We start from the raw sequence: 14,499 nt of genomic DNA, 5'->3' as shown, positions 1-14,499 counted from the left end.
TTGACACACGGACAGGTCGCCGAATGTACGTTCCGCTGAACGTTCATTCGGCTGAACGGAGGTTTCGCCAAAACGGGATTCGCGCGCTCGCCCCGCCCCCGGATCGTGTGTACACGTTTTTCAACCTCGGCCCGCGGGCCATATACGGCCCGTTAGGATTTTTAATCCGGCCCGCCACCGGCGTTGTCCAAAGCATAGTAAAAATCAATGATTCATTTCCCTTTGCCGCTCATCACTCAATTTATTAGTCTAGCGTCAATGGCAGCCCGGGAATAAGCACTCTTGGGCGGGCATGGCAGCCCGGGAATAAGCACTCTTGGGTGGGCATGGCAGCCCGGGAATAAGCACTCTTGGGCGGGCAGATGGAGCAGAACCGAGCCGTAAAATGACAGCAATCGGGTCAAATTCATCCGAAAACAGCGTTTAATGATTAAATTCAAATACTGGAGCTCTTTGGACATTAGAACCGAGCCGAGGGAAGTGAATTCCTCGGTAAACTGTCGCGATGATGTCGCGAAAAACGTCTATATACGTCCATTCACCAAACGGTTCAAAATGCTCTTAAATTCGATCAAATCCAGCCGATAACAGCCCGAAGTCAACTGGTATAAGCTCGAGCACCCCACGACCCTTTTGAGGCTAAAGCGGTTCAGAAAATGAATGAATGAATGATTTTTTTAGGTGTACCAGCATTTATTTATAATGCTTCAAACACATTTGACACTTATTTTGGGTATTTCACATAAAGCTGATAGAACAGATATTGTGCTTGCTGTATTTTACATTATACACATTGAATTGAGGCAGCAATCTAACACCAACAGCAATAGCGGTTGTTCGGGACTGTAACCGACCTTGCAAGTGAACTGGAAGCGGCATAAATCAGCTCTGCCGCTGTCGGCATGGTGGGTGCTCATTGGCTACTCGTGGAAGTGACTGACAGATGGTATTTCTCTCCCTACCCAACATCAAGAGAAGCGGTGACTCGTGGGAAGGCATGCCTCCTCATGTGCCATTTTACTCTAGATTTATTACAGGATCGGAATCATTTTAGAGATTTTAATATAATAGTTTGACATTTAACTTTTCTCAAGCACCGACTGGCCCAGTATATTCTCGCCCATAGCCTTCACAAGTTTTCGGCCCGGCTCAAATAAAACTAGAAAAATAGTTTAATTTTTATACTTCAAAATTAAAATATAATCATTCATTTTTTTGTACCGAGGGCAGCCCGGTGGCGCGAGTGGTTAGGGTGTCGGCCTCACAGCTCTGGGGCCCTGGGTTGAAATCCAGGTCATGTCCATCTGTTTGGAGTTTGCATCTTCTCCCCGGGCCTGCGTGGGTTTCCTCCGGGTACTCCGGTTTACTCCCACATTTCCAAAAACATGCATGGTAAGCTGATTAGACATTAGATTGGTACTTGAGCCTATCCCAGTGGACTACACTCAGAACTGGTTAACAATTAAATACATGATGTATTTGGGGCTAAAGTGACTCATATGGGGCTAGTGAAAATACTTTGTTTTTAGTTTCATGCAAACATCCAAAGAAACAAGTTTGTCATCTTTCAGGCCTATATGTCCACAGGCTCTGTAACTAACTATGAAAATAATCACTAAGTTGATTTTATTTCAACAATTGACAACGAAACCATGCAATTATCATAAAGTCTCCAAACGTACATAATCTTTACTCTGAGCATCTTGGTAAGATTCCTCCACCTTAATATGGTCATCATCATCATCATCATTACCAGTGTCATCATTGTTCACATCTAAAAAGAAAGTCAAAACAAAAAAACATTTGACTGACATACTTTATAACAAACTCATACAATATTGAGAAAAATCATAATGCACTCATCTGCACAACAGTGATTCCTCTACTTAAGATATTTTATGGTTCCAGAACTGGTTTCGTAACTTAAATTTTTCACAAGTAAAGATGCATTTCACATAAAATAGCCTTAATGTGTACCAATGATACGAATAAATCCTTTGAAAATGATAAAAGTATACACATTTTGTATTAAATAAGTGCAAAACCAAAAATGAGGAAAAAGAAAATTATTCATCAAGCCATGTAAATTATAACAAACAAATGCAAATGCATTTTCTATTGCTGTTGAAGAGCAAGTAGAAAGGTGAGAAGGGCAGGCAAACATTTGACAATTGACAAAACATACAAACACGCACGTAAACGCCCAACTTTCATTCATTCATTAATTTCTGAACCGCTTCTCCTCACAGGGTTCTCATAGTGGTGCTGCTATCCCATCTAACTACGGGCACCAGGCGGCAGACACCCTGGCCAGTCAATTGCAGGGCACAAGGAAACAGACAACCATTCATGCTCACACTAATACCTAAGGGAAATTTAGAGTGTTCAACCGGCCTATCAAGCATGTGTTTTGGGATGTGGGAAGAAAGCAAGGTACCTGGAGAAAACCCACGCAAGCCTCCGGAGAACATGCAAACTCCACACAGTGAAGACCCACCCGGAATACTGTAATGTTTTTTTAATTTTTATTTTTTTAACATGAATACATCATTGCCGCCTCGTGGTGTAGTGATTCACTCGCCTGACTTTGGTACGGGCATACGCGGGCTCAATTCCCGCTGGTGGCTATGTGTTTGGGAGTGCAGATGGCTGTTTGTGTCAGGAGCTTGTCCCTCCTGGCCTGCCGTAGAGGCAGAGCAGCTGGAATCAATCTGTTGATGACTTCCTGAGTTAGTATTTAAACACCAATTAGTTCTATTCTCATTGTCGGATCGTTCCTGCAAGCTCCTGCACAATTCCTGCATGTTCCTGGAGGTCACTGCATGGATTCAGTAGCCATGCAGCCACGCTACCTTTCTCCTCGATACCTCTCGTTCTCCTGTTTCCGGTTTGGTATTGCTTCCGTTTCACAAGTCCTCGTTGTTTTGTAAGATCCTTTCTGAGTTATTAAAGATGTTGCTTTGAAGCTAATACCTTGTCAAATCCTACTTCCCCGCGCCTCGGTCCGAATCCATTCCCGATCGCGCCACGACGAAGCGGCGTGATCGTAACAGTTTGTCTCTCTGTGTGCCCTATGAGTGACTGGTGACCAGTCTAGGGTGTAGTCTGCCTTTTGCCCGAAGACAGCTGGGTTAGACTCCAGCAACCCCCGCAACCCTTTCGAGGATGGGTAGTATGGAAAATGAATGAAAATGAATGAATGACTACATCACTGTTCCAATGTTCAGAACAACAATCACCATATAATGAGCTTTAAAATACTCATGTTTTACCTGAAATTGCAACCATATTAAAAATCTCATGTCTTCCTGGCAAGGGAAAGGAGTAGACGGATTGATCTGATGTCAGTGGGAGAGGGGTTTTAGGCAGGCAACATCTCATCAGCTGAACGGAGGACTCTACCAATGAGTCCAGACAATTATTCAATAAGCTTGTCTGCAAAGATACAGTAGAAACTCTCAAAAAAGAAAAGTATGGAGAAACAACATTGAATTTCATTTTGAAATTATGTAGTTAACTAGGTTTCTGAATAGTCTTTCTAGTTTTCCATCATTCGGCTCTTCTACTGGTTAACAGTGTAATACAGGCTTTTAGCGGTTGTATTTATGTAATGAATGACACTTACAGTGGAGCAAATAAGAATTTAGTCAACCACCAATTGTGCAAGTTATCCTACTTGAAAAGATTAGAGAGACCTGTAATTGTCAACATGGGTAAACCTCAAAATCACATTGTTTGATTTTTAAAGAATTTATTTGCAAATCATGGTGTAAAATAAGTATTTGGTCAATACCAAAAGTTCATCTCAATACTTTGTTATGTACCCTTTGTTGGCAATAACGGAGGCCAAACATTTTCCGTAACTCTTCACAAGCTTTTCACACACTGTTGCTGGTATTTTGACCTATTCCTCCATGCAAATCTCCTCTAGAGCAGTGATGTTTTGGGGCTGTCGTTGGGCAACACAGACTTTCAACTCCCGCCGCAGATTTCCTATGGGGTTGAGATCTGGAGACTGGCTAGGCCACTCCAGGACCTTGAAATGCTTCTTATGAAGCCACTCCTGTGTTGCCCTGGCTGTGTTTGGGATCATTGTCATGCTGAAAGACTCAGCCATGTCTCATCTTCAATGTCCTTGCTGATGGAGGGAGATTTTCACTCAAAATCTCTCGATACATGGCCGGATTCATTCTTTCCTTTACACCGATCAGTCGTCCTGGTCCCTTTGTATTATCTATCCAATATGCAATAAATATGGAATAACAACTATGCAATATCTTATATTGTGCAATATTTTAGAATTACCTTGCCTGGACGGGACTTTTTAAATTACTTATTTATGTTTTTACTGGGAAAAACGCACTTTGTGGAGTGGCACCACCAATTTTGTTATACGCAGCTGTGTATAATGACAATAAAGGCTTTTGATTTGATTTGATAGAAAACCAGCCCCAAAGCATGTTTCCACCCCCATGCTTCACAGTGGGTGTGGTGTTCTTCGGATGCAATTCAGTATTCTTTCTCCTCCAAACACGAGAAAATTCAACGTGTCTGTTGTAGTTGTAGTAGCAGTAGTAATAGTAATAATAGTAGCAGCAGCAAAAACAATACCTGAGTTGTTTGATAAAGAAGTTGAATGCCTCCTTGGGATACAAAGGTGTCTCTACCGACAGCTCTACGTGTTATTTTATAAAAGCAATGCAACAGTGCCAGGAGTACATCAATGGCAGAATGTGTAGTGTCCTTGTTGTGCCATTCCTCATAGAGCAGTAGGAGGCCAGACACATAACATTTGGACACTGCTGCATAGATGTTATCCTCTGTTGATCACAGAAAAAGAGAAATAGAACACTGTAAGTATCATTATTTTTTCTAGCAATACACCTGTTTGCAACTGACAAATAAAGGTTATGCTGAATCTGAGTGGAAATCTATCATCTTGGCTTTACTGGCAATATTACACATAACTTTATTTTTTTTAAATTTGGATTCACTAGACAGAATAAGAACTGACAGATTCATTTGAGGCCCTTGAAATATGAATAAATGGTTACAAAATACAGTCCCTTGTGAAAATATTCTGCCCCTTTGAACTTTTTGCAAAATTTCAGGCTTCAAACATAAAGATATCAAATTATTTTTTGGCAAGAAACAACAAGTGGGATACAATTGTGAAGTAGAATGAAATGTATTTGATATTGTAAACTTTAACAAATAAAAAGTTGAAAAGTGTTGTGTGCAATATTAGTCGTCCCCTTTATTTGCAGTGCAGCAAAGTCTCCAGAAGTTCAGTGAGGATCTAAACCTGTATGTAATTATTTCTCTGTATAAATGCACCTGCCCTGTGATAGTCTCAGGGTTCTGTTTAAGTTTGAGTTATTCAATAAAAGTACAATACATATTAATATATACATATATACATGTTAATGAATGTATATAGGTAAATATGTAAGATTATAGCTGAAGGCTAATTTCCATCTTTAGTCCCTTGTGCAGGTTGAAGATAAAATCAATAAGGCTATACAGGACAAAAGAGGTTCAGAAACGGGCGTTCACGTATGGTAATGTTGAGGCATCATGGAGACCAAGGAAGACACCAGCTTGTTCCGAGATAATGTTGTGGAGACGTTTAAAGCCGGATTTGGATACAAAAAGATTTCCCAAGCATTAAACATCTCAAGGAGTCACGCTAAAACATCTCAAAGACTCACTCTAAACCAGAGGTAGGGAACCTATGGCTCGGGAGCCAAATGTGGCTCTTCTGTTAGTCAAAAGCGTTCCCGACCCCAGCTCTACACTTTCCCCTCAAACAAGGAAAAGACTGATCAGAGAAGCAGCCAAGAAGCCATCGGACAACAATCAGTCTTACACTGCATAAATCTGGCATTTATTGAAGAGTGGCAAGAAGAAAGCCATTTCTCAAAGCTATTGTTACGATCGCGCCGCGTCGTCGTGGCGCGATCGGGAATGGATTAGGACCCAGGCGCGGGAAGCAGGAGGGGAACGAGGCAGTTAGCTTCAAAACAACATCTTTAATAAATCAACAGGGATCTACAAATCAACAAAGGCTTGGTACCAAGAAGGGAGTATGCAGGACACATGCATGAGTTGCAGGAACGATCCGACAATGAGCCACCCTTTGTGTGGTGCTTAAATACCCACACCAGGAGGCAATCAAGGATTGTCTGCAGCTGCTCTGATCAGACGGCAAGCCAGGAGTGACAAATGAGCCACTCCTGACAGCTATCCATAAAAAGGTCTTGTGTAAAGTTTGCACAAGTCACCTGGGAGATGCACCAAATATGTGTAACGGGTGCTCTAGTCAAATGAAACCAAAATCAAATTTTGGGCACAATGCAAAATGATATGTTTGGTGTAAATCCAACACAGTTCATCACACTGAACACACCACTGTCAAACATGGCGGTGGCAGGCTCATGGTTTGGCTTTTCTTCTGAAGATATAGATGGTTAAAATTGATGGGAAGATGAATGGAGCCAAATACAGGACAATTCTGGAAGAAAACCTGTTGGAGTCTGCAAAAGACCTGAGACTGGGACAAAGATTATATCTTCAAACAGGACAATGATCGTAAACATAAAGCCAAATCTACAATGGAATGGCTTACAAATAAACATATCCAGGTGTTAGAATGGCCAAGTCAAATTCCAGACCTGAATCCAATCGAGAATCTGTGGGCAGAGCTTAAGACTGCTGTTCACAAATGGTCTCCATCCAACCTAATTGAGCTTGAGCATTTTTGCAAGGAAAAATGGGCAAGATTTTCTGTCTCTCGATGTGCAAAACTCAGAACTGGCAACCTCCGTCGACCCCATTTCAGGAGTACCCTTGTCCCATTTCAGGAGTACCCTTGTCCCATTTCCGGAGTATTTCCGGGGTGAATGCAATTTACGCAAAATCGATATAGAATGTAAAAAAATAAGCGTAGAACAATTTAAATCAAACTGTTATTATCATGTTTTTACATTATTTGAAATATTGTGTTTTTGCTAACTATTGAAAAAGTACAGGATAATAAAAATAAATTTATCTTTGTGTTTCGATCCTTCTACGTGCGTTTTACAGTCAGGATTCCAACATGTGTCACGCTGAAGTCACACTTGCATGTTGTGCAATGTGCAAATGTGGGTCTTTTTTGGGACGGCTTCAACATGGGATATTCCGTCGAATACGAACCAATAAACTTCTGCGAGTGTGTAGGTTTCTGTTACGGTTATCATTATTATATATTGGCTTGCAATGAAAAATGCTTTGCTTATTTAGGAATATTAATCATTATATATATTTGCTTGCAATGAAGAAAGCTTTGCTTTATTAAGAGTTATTGATATTAAAAAAGTCATTTTAATACATCTCTTGCAAGAATAATGCTCGCTCCTAAGTTAACCGAAACAACTTGATGGTCACTCCCCTTTGCAGCTGGACTTCTCAAAACTATTGTTCACATCAAGCTCTCTTGGGAAGATACGGAGGACTTTCCATTGTTTTGAGAAACATCGGCTTCTGAAAGTGTGGTTCACAACACTCCCTTGGGAAGATCTGGAGGACTTACAATTGTTTTGACTTCTGACAGTGTTGTCCGCAGCCTCCCTCGGGAAGATCCGGCAGACCTTCAATTGTTTTGAGAACTGAGATGCATGTTGTAAATCTTATGTAATAAATAAGCAAGAGAGGTTTCGATTCGGGAGAATGATCTTGTCCGAAGCCGCGTGAGGATCGATTCTCTCTTGCAAGAACCCGGTTATGAGTCAGCTGTATGTTTTATTTGTGAGTGCATTTGGGAATGCCTAAAGGGTGAACCTATCAGTTTCTTATTGGAAGTTTCATCCAAATTGCCATCCATTTTGCACTTAATCTGAGCAGGCATATTGATTAGACTTAACAGTGCTATGTACACCTACTTCCTTTAGAACAACCCCGATGATAGGATTTATTTCAAAACAAAAGACTTGTGGTTTAGTCAGGTTTAATAATACTACTTACTTCCCTTGTGAAAAAAAACAAAAAATAAAATGTTAAAGTAATAGAGGCTACCTATGCAATCGATTGCCCGCTGAAATCGCGCAAGACGAATCATTCGTCAAAACTTGTAACTCGTATGATTCACAATGCACTCGTGATACGGAATTCTTCCGGTTTGCAGTGCAGCTGAATCAAGCTGGCAGAATCCATAGCGATGGTGGGAATTTCGAGCCATTTAAATTTGAAATTTGGTACTTTTTGGGGATTTCTGGGGTTTAGGGAGGTTATCCTGAGTCCCGGAGTTTGAGTTGCGTTTCAAGCGAAACTCCTTCTGAAATTCTGCAGTAGTTGGCAGCCCTGAAAACTGATAGACACATACCCCAGTGACTTGCAGCTGTAATTGGAGCAAAAGGTGGCGATACAAAGTATTAACGCAGGGGGCTGAATATTATTTCACACCCCACTCTTCAGGTTTTTATTTGTTAAAAAAGTTTAAAATATCCTCGAAATTTCGTTCCACTTCACAATTGTGTCCCACTTGTTGATTCTTGACAAATAATATATATAATGTCTTTATGTTTGAAGCCTGAAATGTGGCGAGTGGTTAAAAAGTTCAACGAGGCCAAATATTTTCACAGGGAACTAACTATATGTCTTGTTGTCAGTTTCGAGCGGCCCTGTGTTGAGTGGTTAGCACGTCGGCCTCACAGTTCTGGGATCGAGGGTTCAACCCTAGGTGGGTCATCACTGTGTGGAGTTTGCATGTTCTCCTTGGGTTATAGTGGGTTTTCTCCAGGTGTGAGCATGAATGTTTGTCTGTCACCTTGGGCCCTGCAACTGACTGGCCACTGATTCAGGGTGTCCCCTGGTGGCCATGGTTAGCTGGGATTGGCTCCAGCACCCTCCATGACCCTTGCGAGTATACTAAGCAGTTCAGAAAATGAATGAATGACAGTTTCGAATTGTTGATGCACACACATCTGGAGTCCAGCAACGGTATTCATGCATGTGGATTGAAACGTCTATCAAAGCCTTTGTATTGAGTCAATTCAACGAAGACCTTTTAAAGTCTACAATCATATAATTGTTGTTCACAAAATCTACAGTATATCAATCATATCATTGTTAAATTGATGAGTTGCACCCTTTCTTAAAACCAATGACTGTAAAAAAAAATAACTCGATAAACCTCATAACATACATCAGCCTTTACAGCTATCATGTGTCAATATTTGGGTGGCAACTCAAGATTCCAAGACATTCTGAAAATTGCGGTACCTGAGCGAACTCCTACCCCCCCCCCCACCATTAATATTTTTTTAGATCAATTATAACTTATGAAAGCTCCACTAAAATAGTCACTCCTCATACAGATGTGAATGTCACTAAACAGTGGACAATAGATTTTGTAGCAGGCTTTGGATAGGTTTATTTTGAGAGTGATAGATTAGATTAGAATACATTCTCAATGTAAACTGCTTGCTTCTGTTGCCATATGAGCCAGATCCAACGGTCAATGTTTTTAAACACCTGGTTGCTAACCTTTACTTATCAATGGCATGCCATGCAAACATATTTAGTTTCATGCACTATAAAAATTAGGTGACTGTAATTGCTTACTTGCTCATATACTGTATAAATCATAAATTGTATTATCAGCTGGAAAAGTACTTGGAAATACTTACTTGAGGAAAGCAGAGCAGCAAATGCATGAATGGATGCTCTGCCAAACACAAAAAAAAGTGTCCAAATTTCCATTCTTACAGACAATAATGGTTTTAAAGTGGTTAAAAATTATAAATGTATGTATGGTCAAATGACGGACACTTCATCACACCTTTCCACCTTCAAGATACTCAAACACTAAGATCAAATTACTATTACCTACTGATGACACAACATCAGGGCAATGTGGGGTCCAAGATCTTGCTCAAGTATATTTGGATCGGGCCACCCAGGCAGAGAGAATCAATCCCACAACCTCTGGGTTGGGGAGCCACTACTTTACCACTGAGCCATACTGCCCCAAAACTAGAAAGAAGTAATCAATGTAAGAATTGAATTGTGGCCCCTAATTTTTTGTTACTCTAACGTTGAATATTTGCCGATTTTGGTTGTTTTTCCAAATTGGTCCTTTACCCAAACTATTGCCTGCTATTGAAACTGCCATTCGCTTTGTTAATCTTGTGCTTAGGCTTCAAACTATTCCCCAAGACATTGTTTCAAATTGTGGTGCTCAGTTGACCTTGCTGATGTGGAAGGAGCTCTGCAAAGCATTGGATGCAGCAGCCAGGCTTTACAAGGGTCAATCAACTAGAACTGGGAGGCTGGTCAACATGTTGTCGCTGTCCACCATATGCTCCCCTGCAGCACTTTCCTTCACTGGGTGGAGTGTGCCCTTTAGTCTCCGATTTGCTTGGCCACCGGTAAGTCATTTCCTGGCTTGTTTTGGATTTCAGCCTACACTGTTCCTTTAGCACGAAAGGGAAGTAGCTGTCTCTGCCATTGTGCAAAGTGGTTTTCCGGTTGTTGGGCCCTTACAGGATTATGAAGGTAATCAACACATCCACTTTCTGTCTCAACATCCATGTATGTAAAACCAAACTTTCATGCTTCCTTCCTGTAACCTGTTTGTACCGGTGACCTTTATGCATCAGTTCTATCATAGCAGGCTGAATAGGACATACTCAGGAGTACACCTGCACCTGGTTACCAAGTACCACTGCGTAAGGTCTGGCCTGGTCTAGAGGCAGGCAATGGATGATTCCGTCAGTCTTGAGTTGTACATCAACCTATTATGTCTTTTCATCATATTTTATTCCAACTCAACAAGAGGATACCTTTTGCAAGTGTAATCAGTTAATTAAAGTCAGGTGCTACTTATTGTATAAGACACCTGATTGGTTAAAATATCGGCACTGGATCGGTTGAAACAAAGACCAGGACCCACTGCGGCCCTCGGCGGAATCGGAATGTGTTTTAGTAGAAAGGATTGTACCTTTCTATGGGGCTATTTCAACTATTTAAATGTTGTACTGTTCCAGGGAAAAACTCCTAGAGCGGCACTTTAAGTTCAGATATATTAGAGTTTTACCCAGATTGTTTTTGCACAGTTTTGAATTTAAATAGTGGGCCCACTGGAAGAGAGCGCAAATTGGTCTCACGCTTTAGCTATCGGTTTAGTCCCAGGATTCTACCTATGAATATGAAAATGTCGTCAGCTGTAACACCCAATTCCTTCAATGTATTTATGATGGAATGCAACATAAAAATTACTGTATTACTTTTCTTTTTTCTTTTTTTTACAAAAGCTCGAGATTCTCTGAACGTGATTCAGTGCCCAGTTCATTTTAGAGCCCATCATTGTGAGTCACTTATATCATAAATCATTGTTTCCCTTAAACGCAGTTAATCCACAATGCATTAGTTGATTACATACTTAATCATTTGCAGATTCTTGGTGGTATAATGAGGGATGAGGTGGTAGATAATGTCCTGTCCATGTAATGACCCGATAAGTTTTGCTGTGGAAACTGTAACACAATAAAGCACAAAAAAAGAAAGACATTGCTATAAATATTTACGAAAAATGGTGCAATAGACCTGATAGTCCTGTTCCAAAAAAGGAATTTTTGTGATACATGACCCTCTTCAGGCGGCCGGGCAGCTTGAGTTGTTTGCACTTCTGCCTCACAGCTCTGGGGTCCTGGGTTCAAATCCAGGTCGGTCCACCTGTGTGGAGTTTGCGTTTCCCCCTGGGCCTGTGTGGGTTTTCTCCGGGTACTCCGGTTTCCTCCCACATTCTAAAGACATGCATTGTAGGCTGATTGGCCACTCTAAATTGCCCTAGGAATGGGAAATGAATGAGGTCATTGATTTTTACTATAATTTGGACAACATCGGCGGGCCGAGTTAAAAAGCCTAATATGGCCCGTGGGCCGTAGTTTGAAAAACATGTGCTGGAGCCTATCCCTGCTGACTTTGGGCCAGGGACGGGGGACATCCTGTATCGGTGGCCAGCCGATCGCAGGGCACAAGGAGACGGACAGCCATGCACACTCAGACCCATACCTAGGGGCAATTTTAGAGTGTCCAATCAGCCTACAATGCGTCTTTTTGGGATGTGGGAGGAAAGCGGAGTACTCAGAGAAAACCCACACAGGCCCAGGGAGAATATGCAAATTCAACACAGGTGGACCAACCTGGATTTGAACCCAGGAACCCAGAGCTGTGAGGCCGACGCGCGAACCACTCATCCGCCGGGCCGCCCATTCATAGATAATAATCATTACATTTTATTATTACTAAATCATTTATGTGTAGTAGACATGCACCTGCTTATGCAGGTGTGATACTTGTGTGCCCATAGCGAGCAATGATGATGTTGCTCACACTGGTACTCAGTGTGCTCAGGGAGGTTGTCTTTCTGCCCAGACAAACAAAAAATTAGAGGGAACATTGGCTGCAACCTTCCGCGGTAGTGTCTTTTGGGGAAATAAACGTCGAAGCTACTGCTCTCATTGATTCGGGAGCAGATGAGTGTTTTATCGACTTGTCCGTGGTCGCCGCGATTGAATGCCAATTGACTAAATTTCCTGTGACTAAGAATATGTTTGATCTCGATAGGGGATTTCGGGCGGACATAAGTCATGTAACTACCCCACTCAGTGTTAAATGCCTTTTGGCCTCACTAACGCACCAGCCGTGTTTCAGAGTCTTATCAGTGACGTAATCCATGACATGTTGGATGTTTTTTTGTATCGTTTACCTAGACAACATTCAAATTTTTTCGCGGAATTTACAAGAACATCGTGAACATGTCCATTAGGTTTTGAGGCGTCTACTGGAGAATAAGTTATTTGTTAAGGCCGAGAAGTGTGATTTTCACTGTGAGTCCCTTCAGTTTTTGGGCTTTATTGTTGAGAGGGGCCAGCTTCGCCCCGACCCGGCCAAGATCAGAGCGGTGGTGGAGTGGCCGACCCCCAACTCCTGTAAAGGCCTCCAAGGACAACCGTTCATAGACGTCAAATTTGTTTAGCATTATATCTGTTTATTATTCTTTAATTTGAAATAAATGACCGTATCGGCCGCATTCTCTTGCATTATGGCGTTTCGTCTGTCACCTTGCAGTTTCGTGCATGTCAAGTCCAATTTGTGCACATAGAAGCCGTACTCTGGATTCAGTTATCATTTTTTGAGCGACAAATACGGCGTATATGAGAGAAAATACATTAATAGCCACAGCACCTATACTTTTTTCAGGATGATAGAACAGAGATGATAGAAATTGTTTTGCAACCCACAAAATGACATTTGGGGCCTTGGAAGAGAATCACTTCATTCTAATAATATTGAGGCAGTAGTTGTTGTTACTGTTACTGCTACTATTTATTTCAAATTGAACAAGCGCGGGGCAGTGAATGACTAGTTAGCGCGTCGTCCCCCACAGGTTGAGGGTTCGATCCCATCCAGTGGAAAGTTTGCATGTTATCCCCAGGCCTGTGTGGGTTTTCTCTAGGTACTCTAGTTTCCTCCCAGATCCCAAAAACATGCATGCACGGTGTCTCTCCATCTGGTGCCCTTATTTAGCTGGGATTGTCTCCAGCAACCTAACCCGTAAAAAAAATAAAAAAAATAAAAAACATTCTCCAGAAATCCATCAATTTTCAACACTGAATGTAGGAATGTTACAAAACATTAATACAAGTAAGTAAAGTAGCTTTACCTGATGCAGCAAAAACTTGGACGACTAAGAGGCATGCTTCAGCCCTCCTGGCATGTTGAATGTTTTTTTTTAGCAAGTTTAGAACAAGTAGAACTGCCCCAGCCTCTTCAGCTTTTTTGCCTATACCTATGTCTATATAAAAACACAAACACAGACACAGATACACACACACACACACACACACACGTAAGACTTGTTCTTAAAACCAGGCAACAACAGACCAGATTTCCTCAGGTATATTCCCACCCTCTAGGGTTCAACACCAGCTGTTCATCCTTTCATTTTAAACACAGTTAGTAATCCTTGACAGGGTCACGTGGTGTTGGAACCTATCCCTGTTGACTTTGGGCAAAATGTGGACTATACCCCAAACTGAAACTACTAACATAGGCAGCAACTATGACAAGTTTTACGGGAGCATTAGTTATCCACAAAAAAATTATATTTGCAGTTTGGCAGGGTCCATATTTTCTGTGAGGGGGTCCGCTGTATTTTCTTATGATGTTACCTTTGTGTCCAACTTTGGCCACCAGGAATAGTATGGGCAACAGAACGGTGAAGTCTGGACTGGACCTGCTGCCATTTTTGACAAGTGCATTTAACAAGGCCTCGCTGCCACCTTTACTGATCATGTGGTCAATACGATGATCTGTACCTGAGACAAAGGAGTCATGGTTAATAGGGCACTTCTGCTTTACTTGCAGGAAATGTGTAAGTTAAAAATAAAACACTCTTACAAGGGTGTCGAACACTTGGCTCTCGAGCTGCATTCGGCTTCCTAGCAAAATGAA

General features: G+C 41.5%; 1 protein-coding gene across 1 annotated transcript in view; it reads right to left on the bottom strand.

Moving 5' to 3' along the window:
• agbl1 (AGBL carboxypeptidase 1) overlaps window positions 1-14,499 on the bottom strand; it is a 122,170-nt gene that overhangs the window by 104,243 nt on the left and 3,428 nt on the right. Inside the window, exons 3-9 of the mRNA XM_077596927.1 lie at window positions 14,217-14,363; window positions 13,709-13,840; window positions 11,423-11,516; window positions 9,669-9,706; window positions 4,612-4,820; window positions 3,273-3,435; window positions 1,683-1,774 (exon numbers count right to left, since the gene is read on the bottom strand). Of these exons, the coding sequence (XP_077453053.1) occupies window positions 1,683-1,774; window positions 3,273-3,435; window positions 4,612-4,820; window positions 9,669-9,706; window positions 11,423-11,516; window positions 13,709-13,840; window positions 14,217-14,363 (875 nt within the window). The remainder of the gene's footprint in view (window positions 1-1,682; window positions 1,775-3,272; window positions 3,436-4,611; window positions 4,821-9,668; window positions 9,707-11,422; window positions 11,517-13,708; window positions 13,841-14,216; window positions 14,364-14,499) is intronic.

This window comes from Stigmatopora argus, chromosome 3, assembly GCF_051989625.1.
Source record: "Stigmatopora argus isolate UIUO_Sarg chromosome 3, RoL_Sarg_1.0, whole genome shotgun sequence".
Taxonomy (NCBI): Eukaryota; Metazoa; Chordata; class Actinopteri; order Syngnathiformes; family Syngnathidae; genus Stigmatopora; species Stigmatopora argus.
Note: the sequence above shows the minus strand (reverse complement) of the source record. Positions and strands in the feature narration are given on the sequence as shown.